General features: G+C 39.6%; 1 protein-coding gene across 7 annotated transcripts in view; it reads left to right on the plus strand.

The window, feature by feature from the left end:
• tcf4 (transcription factor 4) overlaps window positions 1–19,662 on the plus strand; it is a 262,295-nt gene extending 242,633 nt beyond the window's left edge. For 5 of the 7 annotated variants that reach the window (XM_030436622.1, XM_030436617.1, XM_030436619.1 and 2 more), the window contains 4 exons: window positions 2,911–3,064; window positions 5,949–6,178; window positions 6,791–6,938; window positions 10,070–19,662. In XM_030436622.1, coding sequence (XP_030292482.1) covers window positions 2,911–3,064; window positions 5,949–6,178; window positions 6,791–6,938; window positions 10,070–10,118 — 581 coding nt within the window. In that variant the 3' untranslated portion in view covers window positions 10,119–19,662. Of the gene's footprint in view, window positions 1–2,910; window positions 3,065–5,948; window positions 6,179–6,790; window positions 6,974–10,069 lie in introns of all 7 variants that reach the window. The other 2 variants (XM_030436618.1, XM_030436623.1) reach the window with 1 other exon arrangement.
• Window positions 19,663–19,902: the final 240 nt, after the last annotated feature.

Raw genomic sequence — 19,902 nt, forward strand, 5'->3', positions numbered from 1 at the left:
CGCACCTGTGTGTAATGTGAGTGGAAAAAAGAATTTCCCAATTTGGGATTAAAATAGTATATAATAAAAATAATAATCATAATAATCATAATAATAATAATCATAATAATAATAATCATAATATAGAGAAAATTATGAAGATGTCAAGAACAAAAAAGGGAGAGAAGAGTGTGAAATTAAGAAGCAGTTAAAGATTTAGTGATGAACAAAAAGTCCTGAAAAAGAAAAAACAGGAATGAAAACAAAGAAGAAAATATGAGGAGGAAAAAAGGTAGATTTAATGAAGAGGATGAAGAAAGTGCTGACACGGAGTAAAAAAAAATGGAGGAAGACAGAAACACTGGAAAGAAGAACAAGATAAAGGTAACGGTGGAAGCTCGCAAGGACGGCCAGGACGAGGAGGAAGGAGGACAAAAGATGAAGGAAGAGATGAACAACAAAAAAAGCACAAAGAATGACATGAAAAAAACGAAGAGAAAATCAAAGATGACAGTAAATTAAAGGAAGATAAAGAGGACGAGAAAGACAATGGAAGAGGAAGAGATGAAGTGGAAGATAAGGAGAAGAGTTTCAGATGAAAATCAAGATTGAGGAAATAGAAAAGAATAGAAATAGACAAAGGAGATGAAATTGATGGGCAGGAAAAAGAGAACTAGCAAAAGAGTAAAAAAAAAAAAAAAGGAGAAAGAAAATTGTGAGAAGGTGAAGATGAGGCACATAAAGTTGAGGAGGAGTTCAGTGGAGTTTGGGGCTTCTGCAGGCGCACGCGTGGATCTCAGCTGGCAAGACTCGACTTCACCGCCCGAACGCTAAAAGCCTAACGAGGGGGGGAGGGTAAATAAATACAGTATGTGTGATATGAATATGGAGGAGCAAAAGTGTATATGAGCGCGCTGTGGAGCAAATTAGCCCTGAGCTCGTTTTTAAAGGCTGAAAATGAGTCTGCTGGCAGCAGAGTTCAGCCAGCGGCAGCCAGAGCCAAGTGTGTAATGAGGTGAGAGAGAGAGAAACACGCGCGCACACACACTCAGGCACAAGAAGTTCCTCGCTCACACACACACACACACACACACACTCACACACACACAGTTGAGGCTGTCAAGGCTGTAAATAAAGGGTATTAAAATATTTTTGGCAGCAACACTTTGAATCCAGTAGCAGGGCTGTGGTTTTCCTCCTCAATTTTAAAGTAATTATGAACAGTGAAGGTTTATATTATGTTATATATGATATTATGCTACTTATGATACTATAATGTATATACAGTAGCTCACACTCTCTTTCGCCTGCTTTCAAACAAGTTTTATCTCTTTATAGCAGGTTGGGTGGTTTCATTTTATTTTATTACGCACACTGATCAGTGAATTTTCAGACATAATTTAAAGGGAGGGTTCACCCAAATTATACAAACCACTAAACATTGGCGAATGAGCATAAATTGTGAGGTGCAGAATCATCCAATAGGAGTGTCATTCCTTGGACACTGCGCTGACTTTTTAGTTTATGAACTAGACTCAGTGTAGTTTAATGCTTGGCACCAAAAGAAAAACCTTACAAAAAGACTTCTCCAAGAGGAAGAATAATGTTATCACATACGGTGTCGACAGAGTCTTAAACCAGAAGCTGGATCAGATGAGATCATTAAAACTCAGACTATGATTCAGACTTACCACCGTCAATAAGTCTTTATTTTTTTCCCCCAAAAAATGTTCAGTCTCCTCCAGTGCCGGTTTGTGTCTGTCTGGCTTCAGTCAGACATTCAGGAGCACAAAGTCACTTTTCACAGTTTTTAAGCCTTTTTAAATGCAGCTATTTATGCACAAACACACAGCGATTGTGCGGAACGAGACACACACACAAACCAAACACAGGCCGTCACTCAAAGCTGCACACAAAATGCCTCCAGTCAGGCAGACGGAGATTCAAAATGGCCGACAGTTGGTTGTGTGTGCGCGTGTGTGTGTGTGGGAACAGAGCGGAGTGTTTTGTGTTGACTGAGAAGTTGGCAGCGTCCCAGTGTTGGATCCATACAGACGTCGAATAAAGACTGCACTGTTCAGCTGCGGAGGGAGGCAGATAGAGGGTTCACAGGCTTTGCGTCTGCATCGCAACTCTCACAGGCCGCCATCTTGGAGGTCAACTGGAACATTATCTGTGTTCAGACACGCCTGATGCCGCATTCACACTGTGTTGGCGTAATGGGAAGAATGCCTTACATTCGCTCATTATTCCAGGATGGCCATTGCTAGCCTACATTAGCTGTTTTTATGACTTTTTAGAGGTTAACTTACATGTGACACAGATACAGACAGTGTGTGTGAGTGCATTATTGTTGGTAATGCATTTAAATTTAGCCGAACGTGCTTTGAAGCTATTTAACTTCCTATGTTTCTGAGGCTGAGTAGGAGATGCCGCTGCTAGAAATAATCTCAATGTTGGAATTACAGCTAAGCTGATGTGGACTGCTTTTACCAATGCTCATTATAAAAGTTTAAAAGATATGGCTTAACATTGATCATCTTGTCGAAATGAAATGTTCTGCTGAGAAACCTTGGGTCCTGGCATTCATGTGAATGCCACTTGACATTGCCACCCACCCAAAGACTGTTGCGGACCAAGTACACCCCCTCATGGCAACAGCACTCCCGACTGCACCGATGGCACCACCATCGGGACCGTGTTCCTTGACACTCCACAAAAACTGTTCAAGAGCTGCCCTCGAGAACATTACAAAGAGCGCAAGGCATCAACTTGGCAAAACATTGCATTGTAATGAAATAACAAAATGAACAATGTTATCCACTTCACCTGTCATTGTTTTTTTTGTTGTGGCTGATTGGCGTGTACAGTATTGTTTTTATCTATACCGTCTTCTAACCCCTCTTCCCTTTCTGCCTCGTCCCCCCGCAGCCCTGTCCGGAGGCCTCCAGGGCCAAAGCACCTCCTCAGTCAGCTCCGAGATCAAGTCTGAGGACGAGGGCGACGAGAACCTCCTGAATGACTCGAAGCCCCTAGACACCAAGAAGGAGGACTTGGACAACAAGGATCTCAAATCTATTGATAGGTCAAGATCTAGGTAACCCCGCCTACCTCTCAGACGTTCGCTTCAATCAAAACTCTAAGCTGGGCTGGTACACGCGCTTTCACAAAACGCCTACACGCTCAGAGAACTTCCTTGTTCGAAGTAGCATTGATAGACAAAGCTCTCCAAGAGACAGAGACTGTTCAAGATGTCACAGTTGGATTGGTTATTGGACAAAAATGGAGTGACAATCTGTGGCACTTATTTTCTCAGTCAGAAGACAGACATTTTCAATCAATAGAGCAGAAACTGTAAACCAGGAAATGTAGCTGTTTTCTGGAGAAATCTAGAGAGATTTATCAGAAAAGAATCACTTGATCATGAGACAGGACTTACAAAACAGCATTTTACAGTGGGCATCATTACTTTGACCTACTTTGATTATAGAAAGTATTATTTCGCCATTGGCAGCAACCACAAAACAATAATCAGCATTCAGTTGAGATCGTTTGCTCTTTTCAGACAAAGAAAGGGTAAACCAGAGTTTCATAGTTTTTAGAGAGAAAGGACACAAGGAAGGATTTGAAGCTGTGAGTGTTTTGGGAACCAGCCTCTGGACTTTGATGAAGTGACCAAGTGTGATGAGAAGCAGCTAAATGCAATCAGTTAATACAGAGACTTCCTGTACACAAAACGTTCGTATCTGCCAGGCATCTCTCTTTTTTCAAACATGGCTGCTGTTGGACTCTGTGAGCCAAGAGAGCAGTGTAAAGACAAAGAGAGGTTCCTGGTGGATGTGCAGCTCGTGATTTATCCTCCATCAGTCTCTCCATGGTTTTGGGCCTGGTTTTAACTGTTTCTCACACAACAGAGTAGGGCCCACGGTCAATATTTGCAAAGAAGTGCCGCCTCACTTTGAGGGCTGGGAAATCAACACCAACAGAAAACATTGGAAAGGGATATTCTTGCTGTTGGCAAGAAACTATAAGCCTTCAAACACATCTTTTTAAAGGGCCAAAATGTTTGAAACCCACTCATTATATAATCACTTAGGCCAGCAAAATCTGAAGTAATAAAGATCAGAGTGTTGGTTTTGGTCAGGTGTTGACTTCCCATCCTGGACGCAGCCTTCATCCCTCCACCGAGATTTTCCACCTGGAGGACGACTGAAATCAGAAACATTTGGATCCCTAACCCAAAGATTTGTTCATGATGGTGGCGGTCATGATGATAATGGTGATGATGATGATGATGATGATGATGATGATGATGGTGATGACGATGACGATGACGATGATGATGATGACCCAGTCAGAAACGGATGAAAAATGTTGCCGATGTTGTGTGGCAGGGTTTGGGAATGTATCATCATGTGATCCGGCTGACTTGTTGGCAGCTGGTTATCTGCATTCTGTCGGTCTTTTGGTCGCCTGGTTGACCTCGTGTGGCCGCCCAGGTTTGCACTCTAAACTTCAGCTCACTGGTGTCAGTAAGTGCCCTTTTACTGGACAAAGACCCTATCACACCCACTAACCTCCGGCTTTTGTCTTTATAAAGAGAGGGTAGAATCACCAGTCATTGCCCAGGTCAAAGGATTCTGGAGTAGTTACAGCTGATTGATCTGCTCCAGCTCTGATTGGCTGTGATGGGAACATGACACCCGTAGGCAAACGCACATTTTTGCTCTTTTCCTGGTACAATCCTATGTCACAGATTAAAGTAACATTTAGCTGGCAAATACTTTTCAATCCGTCTTCATTCAAGCAGCACTTAACATTAAAGATACAAAAAAGAAACCACCGTTACAACAATGTTGCATGTGAATTTAGCCTTTTCACATGCAAATGTAATGTTTTTCACATGTGAACTAAAATTTGAACATATGAAAAGAAAATAATGTTACATGTGAACTGCGCGTTTTGTTAAGTGATATGAATGAAAATTTCCACATGTGAAATTTACATTTTCACATACATATGGAAACAAAACATTACACAGATAAGTCAGTCAAATGACATTCCACCCCACATTTTCACATATTTTTACATGAGATTATTTTATTTTCAGACATTAACATTTAAGTTTGCATGTGAAAACAGCCAATGGATTAACTGGATTGTTGTAATCGGCTTCTTTCAAATATGAATGAAAATGTCCACGTTAGAAATGTACATTCTCATGTGGGAATTTATGTGCGACGTGCTTTTCTTCGTGCATTTGAATTTCCACATGTGAAAACACATAATATCGCCACTGGCCTCCATGCTGCTTCCCAGCGCATGTGTGACGTCGCACACACTACACCAGGAAAAAACTGAGAGCCATACTCGTTTACTGGCAGTGGGAAGTTAATGAGTTAACCCATGTTTAAAAAACATGCATGTATAAGCTGATTTTGGTATAAAAAGGTATAAAATGAGAATTCCTCCAATTGTAAATATCAGCGTCTGTTGACAGGCCGTATCAAAGACAAGGAAGAAGAATGAATGATTCTGATGCGTTGATTTTAGTATTTATTTTAAAACTATAACAGTTGAGTTTGAACTGTAGTGCAGCGCTTAAACGGGTGGAGTTCTAGAGTGGATCCTTCTCTTCTGGTATCACTGAATGTTTTCAGCCAAAAATCTGTAGGGAGATGAACTCACCATTGTTACAATGTAAACAAACGGTTGATGCTGACAACCGAGCTACCCAGAATGCAGCACAACATGATGCCTGCTCCCAAACCCTGTCACTTAATGACTCATCTCGTAAAGGTCAAAAACATCCAGCATTAACTGCAGGTTTGTATTCAAATGAGCCTCCACACACCGAAACATGAACTGAGCTTTCGTCCTTAAATCCTCCCCTTCCTCCTCCTCTCCTACCCTCATCCCTCGCTTCCTCTTCCCTTTCTCCTGCTCGTCCTCATCATTGGTCCCCGTAGCAACAACGACGACGAGGACCTGTCTCCAGAGCAGAAGATGGAGCGGGAGAGGGAACGGAGGATGGCCAACAACGCGCGGGAGCGTCTGCGCGTCCGCGACATCAACGAAGCATTCAAGGAGCTGGGCAGGATGGTCCAGCTGCACCTGAAGAGCGACAAACCTCAGACCAAGTTACTGATCCTGCACCAGGCCGTGGCCGTCATCCTCAGTCTGGAGCAACAAGTCCGAGGTCAGTTGTGTATGAGACACTTGACCTTAATTACTAACAATAGAAACCACAGATCCAGACACGAAGGAGCTCGGATCCAAACCAATATTACAAACTCCAAGGTTTTGCTAGGTGCCAATATATCAATATATATATTTCCCCCAAACTATAGCAGAGTTTGGGGGAAATATGTATTTCCATTGAATTGAACCATATAAAACATGGAGTCTTGGTTTTGGTTCCTGCTGGTTTTGTGGTTCTGAGGGTTAAATCACTGAAAACTGCACACAGCTTCAATGATGAGCTGGGACAATATAGTACTAAAGCATGGAAAATGTTTCCTTTATTCTAACTTCAAAGCCACATAAGGGGGAATTAAAGGTAAAGTCAGGGTTCAATAGGTTAAATTAGATTTTCAGCTCATGTAGTGCTCGAGGAGCTCCAGGAGAGGGCAGCAGTGACACCTGTTGATTCAACCGAGCTGGAGCTTTTTGGCTTCTTGACATCAGACTCACCACTGGTTTGGTGATCCAGCACAAAGGAACGCCTCACTGAAGATAAATAGAAAGACAGACACAAAATACAAATCACATTAATAACAATCTCTCCTCATCTCTTTCTCCCTCCGTCCAGAGCGAAACCTGAACCCCAAGGCGGCCTGTCTGAAGCGGCGCGAGGAGGAGAAGGTCACCGTGGCATCGGACGGTGCTCCCCTGTCATTGGCCGCCGCGCACCATGCTGCCGCCGCCATGGGCGACGGGTCGAACCCCTTGGGACAAATGTAAAACGCAGCAACATCTCCTCCCCCCCTGAATGGTCAGATTTCACTTATAAACTAATCTGCTGTTGTACCTTTAATTCAAACCAAAGAATCAGAATTTAGAAACTGGTCCAGAAACTTCAAGCATTCCGCTTATTAATGACTCTTGCCATAAGATTTAAAATATATGGCAAACTACACAGGTTAACAATGTGTGTAACTTATCACAATTTGATTTCCAGTGATAAATTGGAAAAGGACATTCCTGTTTCCAGGATGAAAAGTTATTTCAAAAAAACTTGTCCATCAATGTGCCGTCTGTGTACTTTTAACCATTAGAGTCCTAGCGAATAGAATTACAGTAACCAAAACAGAAATATTACTTTAAAGGTGTCAGGTTAGGTGCATTAAGCTGGCCTGGAAATTGTTGGTAAGAAAACAAGATTTCCTGTTTGGTGTCCAACCTTCAAATGAAAAGCACAAAAGTGTAAAACCTACTTATTCAGTCAAACAGATGTGGCTGTCTACATCTGTTTGACTGTCAGGAAGGAGTTCCCTCCAGCAAGACTTAAAAGTTAATCAAAAACTAAAAAGCAGATACGTATAGAAGCTGAGAATGGCTGTGCTTAAAATTATTTTGTACGACTCGTACTTTTTTAAATCTCAAGATCACAAGTTATGGTATTTAATTATCTCAAGATGAAAAAGATAATCAGCCCTTTCAACAAGGATAAACAAAATCTTAGTTTCTTTTATTACTTATATCAGAAATCAGTGCAATGCTAGTATGCATAGATAGCATCTCACTGTTATTCAACAACTCTTACCATAACGCTAGAATTACCTAAAGGCTAAAATCAGGTGTGATCAAATGGACCAGACAGTTCTCCGTGATTGTCCCGTCATCTTTAGAAAACAACATTTTTCATCTTGTGATGAATGATCTCGAGATTACTGCATTGAAAAAATAGTCAAAAACATGGCCGTTCTCAGCTTCTATAGATGTCTAATATTTGGAATTATATAAGGTAACTCCCTGCACATCTAGTTAGGTTTGCCCTGTCACTTTACACAAAGCAAACAGAAAAGAAAAGTTAAACTTCCACAGACGACACGTTGACTAAATTCCATTTAGGCTAAATTTCTTCCATCATTTGCTAAATTTGTAGAAGCGCGTCCTTGAGCTTCTGACTGTTCAAAGTCCGTCAGAGCTGATGATGTTTAAGCTGGCTAAAAAAAACTGAGGCCAGAACTTGAGTTTCTGTCTGGTCTGGGTACATTTTAACAACAGATTGGCAGTAAGTGTGATTTTAATGTGTGAATGTGTGTGTGTGTGTGTTTGTCACTTGCTCTCTACTGAATATGTATTATGTCTTTACTTTGCTCTACAACTTTGTGTTTTCTTCTTTTTACAAACATTGAACCTGTGTCTGTGTCTGCACGTTGACTTATAGAGCAGGATGATTGTGTTTAATAGCTCATGTTCTGATGTAAGAAGTTACCAAAGGTCGTCAGCAAGGAGCAGGAGTTGCAAAACAAAACCACACAGAAGTTCTTATCTATAATTGCTTTACAGTGAAATTAATTCAGTTATGCCTTTTCTTCTTATTTATACACATGAAGGGTAACTCCACCAATTTAACACATTAAAGTGTGTAGACAGGTCTTAGGAAGTAATACTGTATATGTGGAAGAGGCAGTATAAAGTTGTATAGAGTAAAGTATAAAAAAGCTGCCAGTAATTTGATAAATTGCCTCATGTGATGTCTCAGTAGCAAAGTTGCCTTGTGGGTAATATCTCCCACACCACCCTGGTCTTGAAAAGCTGTCCACTAGTCCAGCATTGCATTCCTCTAACACTATTGGACTCATTATGGACAGTTTAAAAACACATGATTAATATAAATTCAGCAGAACCAGAGAGATTACATTTTCCAATTCACACATTGTTCCTCCTTCTTCCTACATTACCCACAATGCCACTGAATGGCTGAGTGGCAATTTATCAGATTACACGCAGTTTCCCCCAGAGCCAAAAAGGGCTTCATACTATTGTTTTCACATATTCAGTAGAAATCCCAAAGACCCGTAAACACAATGTAAGGTGTAAAATTGGTGGAGTTACCATTTAAGGGTTGTGCATTTCCAGCACATGACCCTGTCAGCTTCCAGTTCAATGAGAAGGACCAGAGACACCAAAACATTATGAAATCCCTCGTCCATACACTCCGAGGAAGCACCCTAAATTTTATGACCCATTGATGAATATATCTAGCTACACTGATGAAAGCTAAATCTGTGTCAAAGTGTTTAAAGGCACATTATGAAAGAGGTTTGGCTTAAAAATTAACTACAACTACAGAATGTGGAGAAATCGCAGTTTTGGTTTTATATTACGGCGTGGTTCCTGCCAGCGGGCCCCACTGGGTCCCCGAGTCTTTGGCCTGAAATCTCCTCCTCGCTGAGGTCCAAAGCTGCTGTTCTGCTGGTATCAACAACACCAATGCTCTCTTTGATAACTAGCTTACAGCTACAGTTTGCAGAAATTAGTGGTTACGCTGTTGATATGCTGCCCCCCCATTTGTTTGGAGTTTGAACAGGTAGTGAGTTCTTACATATGGCACCTTTACAGCCACTTTGTTTCCTAAAACTGTTGGGTATGGTCTGTTTTATTTGAGACCACCCCAGTTGTGATGTAACGTTGTACTATAGTCTAATGGGGTACAGTAGCATCTAAATCGTGTATGTTACGTACTTTGAACCAGACTGTTGTAATGTTGGCTGTGAATATTCATGGTCACCAGAGGTTGAATGCTAATGGTTTTGTGGGCCCAGAACTTTCCTTTGGCATCGCTATCAGGACAAAATGTCCACTTGTACGAAAGATTAGACTCAGCCTGGATTGTCATGGATTTAATTTTAGAAACTCTTTGAACTTTTCCATACAACAGGACAGACTTCATAGTTCTCATCCGTATTATTGTAGGACTTAGCCGTTAAAATAAGCTAATTTATTCTATTTGTACGTGTTTGTGTGTGTGTGTGTGTGTGTGTGTGTGTGTGTGTGTGTGTGTATGTGTGTGTGTACAATGAGATGTGTACATTTCCTTCTTCATCCTCCCGTCCTTCGTTTTTCCTCCTCGTCTCTCCAGGTCCAAGGTGCCAGAGTTCATCAAGATGATGAGTGACCACTTCCTCTGACGGCGTTTCCATGACAACCCGGCAATCGATCAAACCCGTTGTTGCTTCAGCCTGACCAATCAGATTCTCTGGAACTTCGGCCTGACCAATCAGATCAGCCTCTCTCTCTCCTCTCGTCTGTTGTCTCTGATCCTCCTCATTACCTTCGCCTCCCTCTTCTGTCGAGAACACGAACTGCAGAGTCACATTAGTTGCTTTCCTCACTTTCGCGTCTCCAGCTGAAGTGGACTGGACGCTACTTTGTGGGGGACATTCAAACGGCCGCTGTAACATTGCTGCTACAAAGTGGCAGTCTGTGGGAGCTGTTGACACAAAGTGACAGCAATGGACAAACGTCTTTGGAATCTCATCATCCGAGAAATTCTTCTTCTTGTACTACTTGTTTTATCAGCATTCCCGGTTTTAAAGAACAAAAGGGTTCTATATATAGTATATATATATGAGAAAAGGAAAACCTGACAAAAAACTTTAAAAAGTGCAAGTGGACACGGGCAGTGAGGAGGGTACAAGTTGGGGAGGGTTGTTCGGAATGGAGCAAAACATATCACAAAGTGTTAAAGAGATTTTTTTTTTTAAAAGCAACATTGCGCAGCTGTTGTTGAACGCAGCTTCGGCGCGTCTGACTGAATGGCAATCTTAACGCCACACTGTGGATGAAGCTGTGCCTGATCTCCTCTTGGATGCAAACCAGTCAGATAGATACAAGTGGAGAAGCAAAGCAAACCATTTTTTCTTTTAAAGAACAGGAAAGTTCCAGGAAGTATCACGGAAGCAAGCTGCCCACTCACACATCCCCTTACGAGCCGCATACTTTCACCGATTAAATTATAAATGAAAACGAGGACAATATTAGGAATCCGTTCCGACCCTTTTGCAGGAATGATCTGAACAAAAATTTAGCTTGCAAATGCTTTTTGACTATCATAGATGCCTAGAAAGACTTGGGTTAAAGCAAGACAAACAAGGGCAACTCGTTCTTCCCCTTCTAATGCATTCCTTTGCATTTACAATAGATTGTTGGTGTAAAAAAATAAATCTGAACGTGTTTATGTGTTTTTATTAGTGTTTTATGCTAATAGCTACAGTGACTTTGTTTAACAACAGGCAGGCAGGCAGGAAGTTGTACGATCTGCTAACACTTTAGTGTGAAAGCTTGGGACAGTTGTACCCGAATGGCCCCGTGTGTATCTACTGAGAGGGAGAGAATCAATCATTGAATCAGTTAATCAATCAATCAGTAAGTGACTTCAGAGGGAATGGACTGTTTAAATAACTGAAGGCAGAGGAGTTACAGAAGGCAGAATCATGCTGTAATTAAAAAAGTGTACTTCTAAATCTAACAGGAGGAAAGACTTTTCTTGACATCGTCATTTGTAGTGCGGATGCAAAAATGATGAAAGGAGGAGCTCCAGCAAACATCCCAAATCAAAGTCCTTGTTAAATATCTGTCAGGATGTGCATAGCAGGCAGAAGTTGAAATGACGTCCAGGCCTTTGCTGAAGTCAACCGATTGCTTGGTAGATGCTTGAGAGAATGGACAGATGTCAAAACTGTTCCTTAGATGGATGGAGGGTGAGAGGGAAGAGGGCTGGCCTGAGCACTGAAGTGAATTCTATTCCACGTTTAGCACATTCCCCTGCATCGCGATCGCTCCACTTGAATCGAGTGCTCCCGATATCCTGAAGGCCTGAACTATGGGGGTTTTGTGAGTCATGGAAGGGTATGGAGAGAAGCGAGGTTGAAGTGGGGAACAGCCGGAAATAGGACCAACGGAGAATCAGGAGTTCTAAAGTGGTGGCGACACTGCAGGGGAAGCAAGGGAACAATCATCGGGGCGAGGGGTGTATAATTTCCTTCTAGGGGCCAAGCAGCAGTAGTCAAAACATTCCCGTGTTGGATTCATTAGATTCCCTCACTTCCTGGTTTAATATCTGGCTGATCATAACCCTAAAACTCTAACCCCAACCTCAGGCTTCCTTGCCCAGAGTAACAGCCTTGAGGGACTTTCTGATTGACATCTGCTACCATCATTGACTGCTTCAGTGTCATCGGCTTTCCAATCCTTTGCTTGACGGTGTAGCGTCAGGATCAGGGTTAGTGGCAGCACCATTGCAGCACCCGTGCAAGAGGTTTACACTCTGACTGATTCGGCATCAGCATTAGCTACAGTTAGCAGCACTCAAATGCTTTGGGCCCCCAGAATAAAGTGCGTATTCTTGTATGTATCTTGAGTCTGGTTCAGCTGCAACAACTGGCCGATAGAAAATTGATCACCAACTGTTTTGATAATCATTTAATTATTTCAGTCATTTTTCAAGCAAAAAGTTCAAACATTTGCTGATCCCAACTTCTTAAAGCCAAGGATTTGCAGATTGTATTTTTTCCTTTGGGGGTAGTAAACAGAGTTTGGGTTTTGGACCGTTGGTTGGACAAAATAAGCATTAGAAGACATCGCTGTGGGCTCTGGGAAATTGGGATGAGCATTTTCCACAATTTTTTTCTTTCATAGACTAATCAATAATGAAGATTACAGTTAGTTGCATCCCTTGCATCTGGTATGAGTACAGTGATCAGACATGACTGACGGGGTGGCTTATGTATTTGTGAATTTAAAACATTTGTTAAAAACAGGCAAGTCTTTATCAGTTGAAACCAGTTTAGTTGTCTACATCTGAGAGAGGTCTAAACCAAAAGTCTTATCACTAATATTTGAAATCGAAATTGAAATTGGGAGTGTAAGAGCATTGGGAAAGAAAAATGACAGGATCAGAGCAAGGTGGGACTGGCAGAAATAAAAGTCTTGGAACAAATAACCAGAGCAAGGGAGAAAACGTTCATGTTTATTGGGTTGCTATGCATTAAGGTGAAAAGTAACTGGAGTATGTGTAAGAACATCCATTGATCATTGCGCTCTGGTGTCAATCTGAAAGTCCCCTTTCAGTCTCGCCCCAGTTCGAGCCCTCCTTGATTCAGGCCTATGTTTAATCCCCAGTCCCGGTGTTGTCTTCTCTGCTGACCCTAGCCTTATGAGCCCTAAACCAGAGCCCTAGCCCCTCTCCCCAGCCTCTTGCCCCAACTAAGCGTTCCCACAGATGCAATTTGAACATTCACAATTCTACCAATGTGCCTTTTTAGAGTTCATATCATTCGAGTTGCCAGAGGAGGACATTTACCTGGTCTTTTAATAGGATGCAAGCTTAGGGAAACCTGTTCTTAGTCGTTAGGTTCTATGCAGTCAGGTTTTTTACCAGACCTGGGAATTTAAAAAAAGCTAAAAAGGAAAAAAAAGTATTTTTTGGATAAAACAACTAAACTGTATTTAATGTACTGTACGCTTATATGTAAGTAGACAGCGTGTTCTGGCTTCGAGCCACTGAGACAGACGCTTGATTTAGCAAGACAAGCCCCCTTCCCAAGTCCCTTCAGTCCCCCCAAGCCCTCCATTACCCCCAACCCTTCTCTTCCAAGCCCCAGCCCTGTTTCCATGGTGAACAACGCGTCTCTTCTTGTATTATAGCTTATCAGCTTTTTATCAATATTTGATCGGCTTGTCCGTAAGCCAATGTAGTCTTCAGTACAAAGTGTGTGGTCGTATGTTGTAAAACAGATTTTCTTTTGTTTTTTCTCTCTCTCTCTCTCTTTTTTAAGAAGAATCTTTTCTCTTATTACTTTTTCTTTGTCTGTTCTGGTTTACATGTCTATTATAGAAAATGTAAAAAAACAAAACAAAAACAAAGACAAAAAAACTACACAATTCGCTATCTGACAGCATTGTTCTCTGTCGGTGGTCATTTTGACGCGGTTAAAATCCTACCCAATCAACAGGAAGGCACGGAAACTGGAAAAGAATCTATTTGAATAAATCAATCTATATATAAATGTACAAAAAATATATACGATATATAAGGAGGGTGCCATTTTCTGTTATTATTTTTTATTTTCTGTCGCAAAGGAGTGTTTGCTTGGGGAGGATTTATTTTCTCAAAGACTGAACTGGCAGAAGTTGGCGAGGCCCCTCAGTGTTATAAATTTTCAACTGACTTTGTTGTGTTCTCTGTTGTTGCCATGACAACACCCTCTGACAAGTATGGCGCCCTGCGCAGGACAAAATGGGACCGGAGTTCCATCAGCTCCGTTCACTGCTATCTATCCAAGGCAACAACACACAGACGTTTGTAAATTGTATGCAACAAAATGGCAAACTTTACCATTATTTTGAAATTGTGTATGTAAAAGTTATATTTTTACATGTAGACTGTTGTTATTTTGTGTTTTAGAAATATGTTGTATCGGTTTTTTTTGTTAAAAGATGAAAAAGTAAAATTCAGTGTGTGTTGAAAAAATGTGTCACATTGAAAATGTAGTGAGGTCAACAGTTCAGAATCATTTTTCTTTTTCTTTTTTTTATTGTTTTTTTCAACATTATGTTTATTATTTGTGGGGAACATTTCCGAGGGGTTCGTCGGAGGAATCAGAAATCCTAAAAGATATATGATATTTCTTTTATTCTCCATGCCTCATGACATTACCATTTTTAATTGTATTTTTTGCAGAGAAATGTGTAAATAGTCATAAAACATTTTCTGTGGGGTTTCTGTGAGGTGAGGACTTGCCAGTAAGAGGTGATGATGATGAACTTGTTTTGATTTATAGTGAGGTTGTATTTGTCCAGTTAGTAGCCAGGTGCCAACTTTAAGTTTCGGTCAGTGGTGCTCAGTACTGTATGTGGTTTTGGTTGCCGACCATCTGAAGTGTAAGTCAAACTACTGTCTTTGCTCGCACCGAGAATCACATGTGACAGAGCCGGCATAAGCCTATTTTTAACCGCCATGTGAAGAATCCATTTAGATTTTTCATTAAAAAAAAAATAACTTGGTAAGTTTTTTTGAAAAAACAACAAAAAGACCCCAATCAGTGTTCTGTAAAATGCTATTCAGGAAGATGAGAAAAATGAAAAAAGATAAAAGACAAGAAATCATAACACAAAAAATAAAACTGGTTTTCTTATGTACCTGAAAAATGTATTTAGGTAACCCCAATTAGGTAACATACTATTTGTTAGAGGATCATTTGTTGCAATGGTACCATTTCAGAAACACTCTATATCATCCATCATAATAAAAAAATTATATAAGGTAAATTTGTAGTAAATTAATCATTAGTTAATAGTTAATTCACCGTCAAAAAACGATGCAGTGCTTTATAAACCATCTTATATACAATTGTCAAGGTTTGTAAACATCAGCTGCAACCTTACAATGACCATCCAAATAATATTTATAAATGGACTACACAGTATTTATAAAGTATTACAAACATCAGTTGAATCTTTACAATAAACAATTGCTTAATAAATGGTTTGCATAGCAAAGCAGTTCTTTCAGTGATAAACAAAAAAACTGAAATAACTGTTAACTAAGGTTTAATTAATCATCATTTACCTTTAATTACGAAGTGACAAGAGAAGGTCATGGGTGGTATAACAAAATCGATAATTTTTTTTTTAAACACATAAATTACAATTAAAACTGAACCCAGGCACCCAGAGAGAGTTCACAAATTCGGTTTAGTGTGGTTCTGCGTAGTGGCGTTAGGCCGGCTCTGACTCTAGTGCATTTATTCCCTTCAAGATGGGTTGTAAATGTTGATTCAATGAAAGACCCTCAGCACCTGATTCTAGATTAATATATGAAGATTTTTGTGAGATTGGAGTGTTGCTATTATTAAAAAAAAAGTGGTCAGCAAACAATCTTATCAGCTATTTCCCCAAAAAGATATCAGAACATGTGCAAGGCAGTTTCAGTTGTTTTTAGTGTTTGCCATTAAAATTGAGCTTTTTGTCAAAAGGAAAAAGCTGCTTTGAATCGGACCTAGGTTAAACACTAGGATTGAATCTGTCAGTGTAAGTGCTAAATGTGTTTTTTAAGTAATGTTATTTTTGTGATGCTTCATTTCATATTTTCTCTTTGTTGTATAATCAAGTCATCTCCCGAATTACAGTATCTTCATTTTTATGTTACCCCTGATGTTTCTATTAGCCAAAATGTTAACTTTTTCTTTCTTTTCCCTCCTTGTTGTACATACACACCTCATTTCTCTTTTTCAGTGACTGTGCCATGAGCTTTGTAATCTGTTACTCTGTACCAGTTTTACTGCAATAATGAGTTGAATTCAAAATGGCCACTCCTGTCCTTTGTTTTCCCAGCAGTGTTAGAAAACAGGAAACATTTCTCTTATTTCGCATTTTAGCTATATAAATGAATGAATTACACTTGGGTATACTCCAGACATGAACACTTACAAACATCAGTAGCACAGCAAACCTGAAATGTGTTACATTTCTATAATAAAACCTTTTAATTTGTGTTTTTTTCCACACAAAAGAATAAATAAATAAAAAAAGAACATTTTAAACATTTTATACAAATGACCAGAATAGATGGCAACATGGCACTTCTTTTGCATAAAGTACTACAACTCCTGTGAAAGGAAATAAACAAAGAAGCCAGTTTTCATGTCTTTAACCTATATATTACAGAAAAAAAATACACTGCCAGAAGAAAAACACTATTTAAAACTCCTGCCAACATTTGATCTTTCTTCTTGCCAAGTATTTTACATAAGGTATTGAATATTTTTTGCATTTCCATATTCATAAATCAGGGGAAATTATTCATACTAAAGAATATTTTTGTTATTTTTACATTGTGCTTTCAAAGGTGAAAATGAGTTTAGTTGTTCAGTTGATAAATTGTAGTCCACTGAAGATTTTAAATCAGAAGGGGCCTGTGTTTTGATGACCATGTAAATAGCTAAAGCTGAACTCAGCAGAGAGATTCTAATTTTAGAGACAATCTCTCTATTCGGGTCCCAATTAACTCGGCTTTATGAGGTAATATAAGAAGTTCTAATTAATTAATTCATTAAATTAATTAATTCTGGATTATGGTTACTGGTTAAATTTTATTTTATTTTATTTTACCATGGTCATATTTTGTGAAATAAAATATGACCATGGAGAAACACAGTCAACAGCTTCAGTGTCGTGTCTTACCACCAGATACAGTTTTATGACTAACCCAGATAAGTTAGAAACCAAATGGTGACAGGCATTAAGAACAACTACTTCAGTTAGACAGAAATATCCAATCTTCTCAATGATGGTCTTGTTTCTTATGCGGGTCATACAGAGACATAGGTATTAAACTGGGACCGTTTCTTGGAGTCCATCTAAGTGCCATGGTCAATGATGAGTTGGTTATTCCCACCATTCATTCTAACACACTCAGTTCAGAAGACGGGTCCCAATTTCATCACTGTGTGCCCATTACAGAAATAGGTGCATGTTGTGCTTAGCCTAGCTTAGCACAAAGACTGCAAGTGGGATGAAACTGCGAGCCTATAGAAATACACCTTCAACAGCTCAGAATCCAAGAGTCAGTTCTCAAATCTCGAATCTCCCAACAGCACACTGAGCACAAGACTTTTAAAGTAACGTATCTTCAACACAAACACGCTGAAACTACAGCGTCTCCTGTTAACAATTCTTTTTCTACAGCTATTCAATATTTCAAACATTTAAACCGGACACACTTGCAGTAGGTGCTGAAATTCTGAGGCACTAACAAACCACTAGGAATATGAAGGAGAAGTGTATGTTTGTGATTTTGGTGAACTGACCATTGAAGTTCAGCTGAGCACAGACAGCTATTGTACAGTTTCTTTGAAAAGTTCAGAATTTTATTCCATCCAACTTGGTGACATTTGTGGATTTAAGAGTTAAGGTCAATCAACAACAACCTGCACAGCCGCACCCGTCTCATCCATGCTTGTTAATATTTTTGTGGCTATTTTTCCGTCGTCAAAAGAAGATCGCACACCACATTCTTATACCTAAACTGAATAATTTGGTTGCAAATGAGTCCCGATGCAACATGAACGTTGCAGCGGACCAGTGAGAGGCGTGCTGTATCTTTGGGTGATGGTCGACTTTTGGTTAGGTTCGGGCAACAAAATGACTTGGCTAGTTATAGGAAACAATCTGGTTGGTGTTAAAATAACTGGTATGTAATTGGGTATGTAACTTGTAACTTATGTTACATAACATGGGTAAAATCAGGTAACTATGTTGCTCAGTTAAGATAACTCACCATTGACTTTTGTTTTTTAGACAGGGCACACACAGATCTCTTCTAAATGCAGACTTTGTGGCTGTATACCACGTCACTTGACTTCCTCCTCTGCAGCCACTAGAGAAAATGTAAATGTGGGTATTAATAAGCCTCTTTAACGGTCAACCTCTATGGTCTTTTTTCTGATGAGGACAGGCTGACATAACATTCACGTCGATAAACCCACCTATAAAACTCTGTTTGGTCAATGTTTTGTTTTTGGTTTTTTTTCTAAGTAGCTATCAGGGAGAACAACAGCAGATCTGTTTTACTCAACAAATTGAAGCATTAAAGAAGAACATTCCCCATGGCGTACAGCAGACTGGACTCAAACAGTAGTTTCTATTAACAGAATGAAGAACTAGCACCACTAAACAGTTGACTGACATGATGTTGACTCATCTGCTAATTCAATTTGTCATGTTCTCTCAATAAGTTTTAGGCTGTTAGTCATTTTCAAAGACTAGCTTTACTTATAATCATTACATGAAGGCTGAAATATATGAACTGTGGCCTTTTTCTTTCTTCTTGTTCCTTGTCATGCAGTGAAGTAGAAAATATGAAAAGGAAAACGATGTATAAAGCATAATTTCCCTGTGATCAGTGCCTGGGCTTTTTGTCAAAGCTTACTTTGTCTCTTCTGCTATGGAGCAGACTCAGTGAACCCGATTATTGGAGCCAAAATTAAACTAAATCAATAATAAATTAAAACATGTTTGGCCTGCTTTTGTAGGGGAAATCCTTTTATACGAAACAAAAGGAAAAAATAAAATCACATAGTTGTACAAAAACAGAAAACAGAAATGAACTTGTCAAGTTAAAAGTGAATGACAAAAAAAAAATGCATTTATTTCAATTATACTTTAAGATGTTCTTTTTGAACCATGTGTTACTGAAGATGGGCCTGTGAGGTTGTGTGTGTGATGGGTCATAGAAAAAGGCCACATGACAATGCAAAATATAAGAATAATTAAAAAACGTACAAAAACACATCACTTACACTTTTTCCTCATATGTGGCCGAGTGCCTCAAATCTTTTTTTTTTCATTGTCTTTTGTTGCATGTGTTCTTTTCAACACCTAATTAGTTCTGATTAACGTTGTATTATTTGACTTTGCTTTTTTAAGGTTGTATAATTATTATTGTCCTTATGGTTGCTAATATTGATGGTGTTGCTGTTATTATTACACTCTTTTTTTTTATTCCAGATCAGTGGAGATGTTGGGGAACAGGTTTCTTTTTTTTTTGCTATCCTTCCTCGTACCAGCCCAACAACCGGACGTTCGTTGCCTGTTGGTTGTCATCTTGTAGTGATTCAATGAGGTTCATGTTCATGACCGTTCTGTAGCAATAAATGTGCCGTTTTTATAATGCAGCGCTTTGAACGGCTCTTTCTTCTTGTTCTTTACAGCGTGCAGGGGAAAATGACATCCAGCGCACATTGCTGGATGTTTGAGGAAACACAGTAACAGTAAAGATACAGTAAAAGGAAAAGTTCACTTTGGGAAACACACTCATATGTATTTTTATATCATATAAGATTTTTTTCTTTCTCTCTTTTCCAAGAGTGAACTCATGAAACGTAAGTGAAACAATATGAAAGGATATTACCA

This window comes from Sparus aurata, chromosome 12 (genome assembly GCF_900880675.1).
Source record: "Sparus aurata chromosome 12, fSpaAur1.1, whole genome shotgun sequence".
Taxonomy (NCBI): Eukaryota; Metazoa; Chordata; class Actinopteri; order Spariformes; family Sparidae; genus Sparus; species Sparus aurata.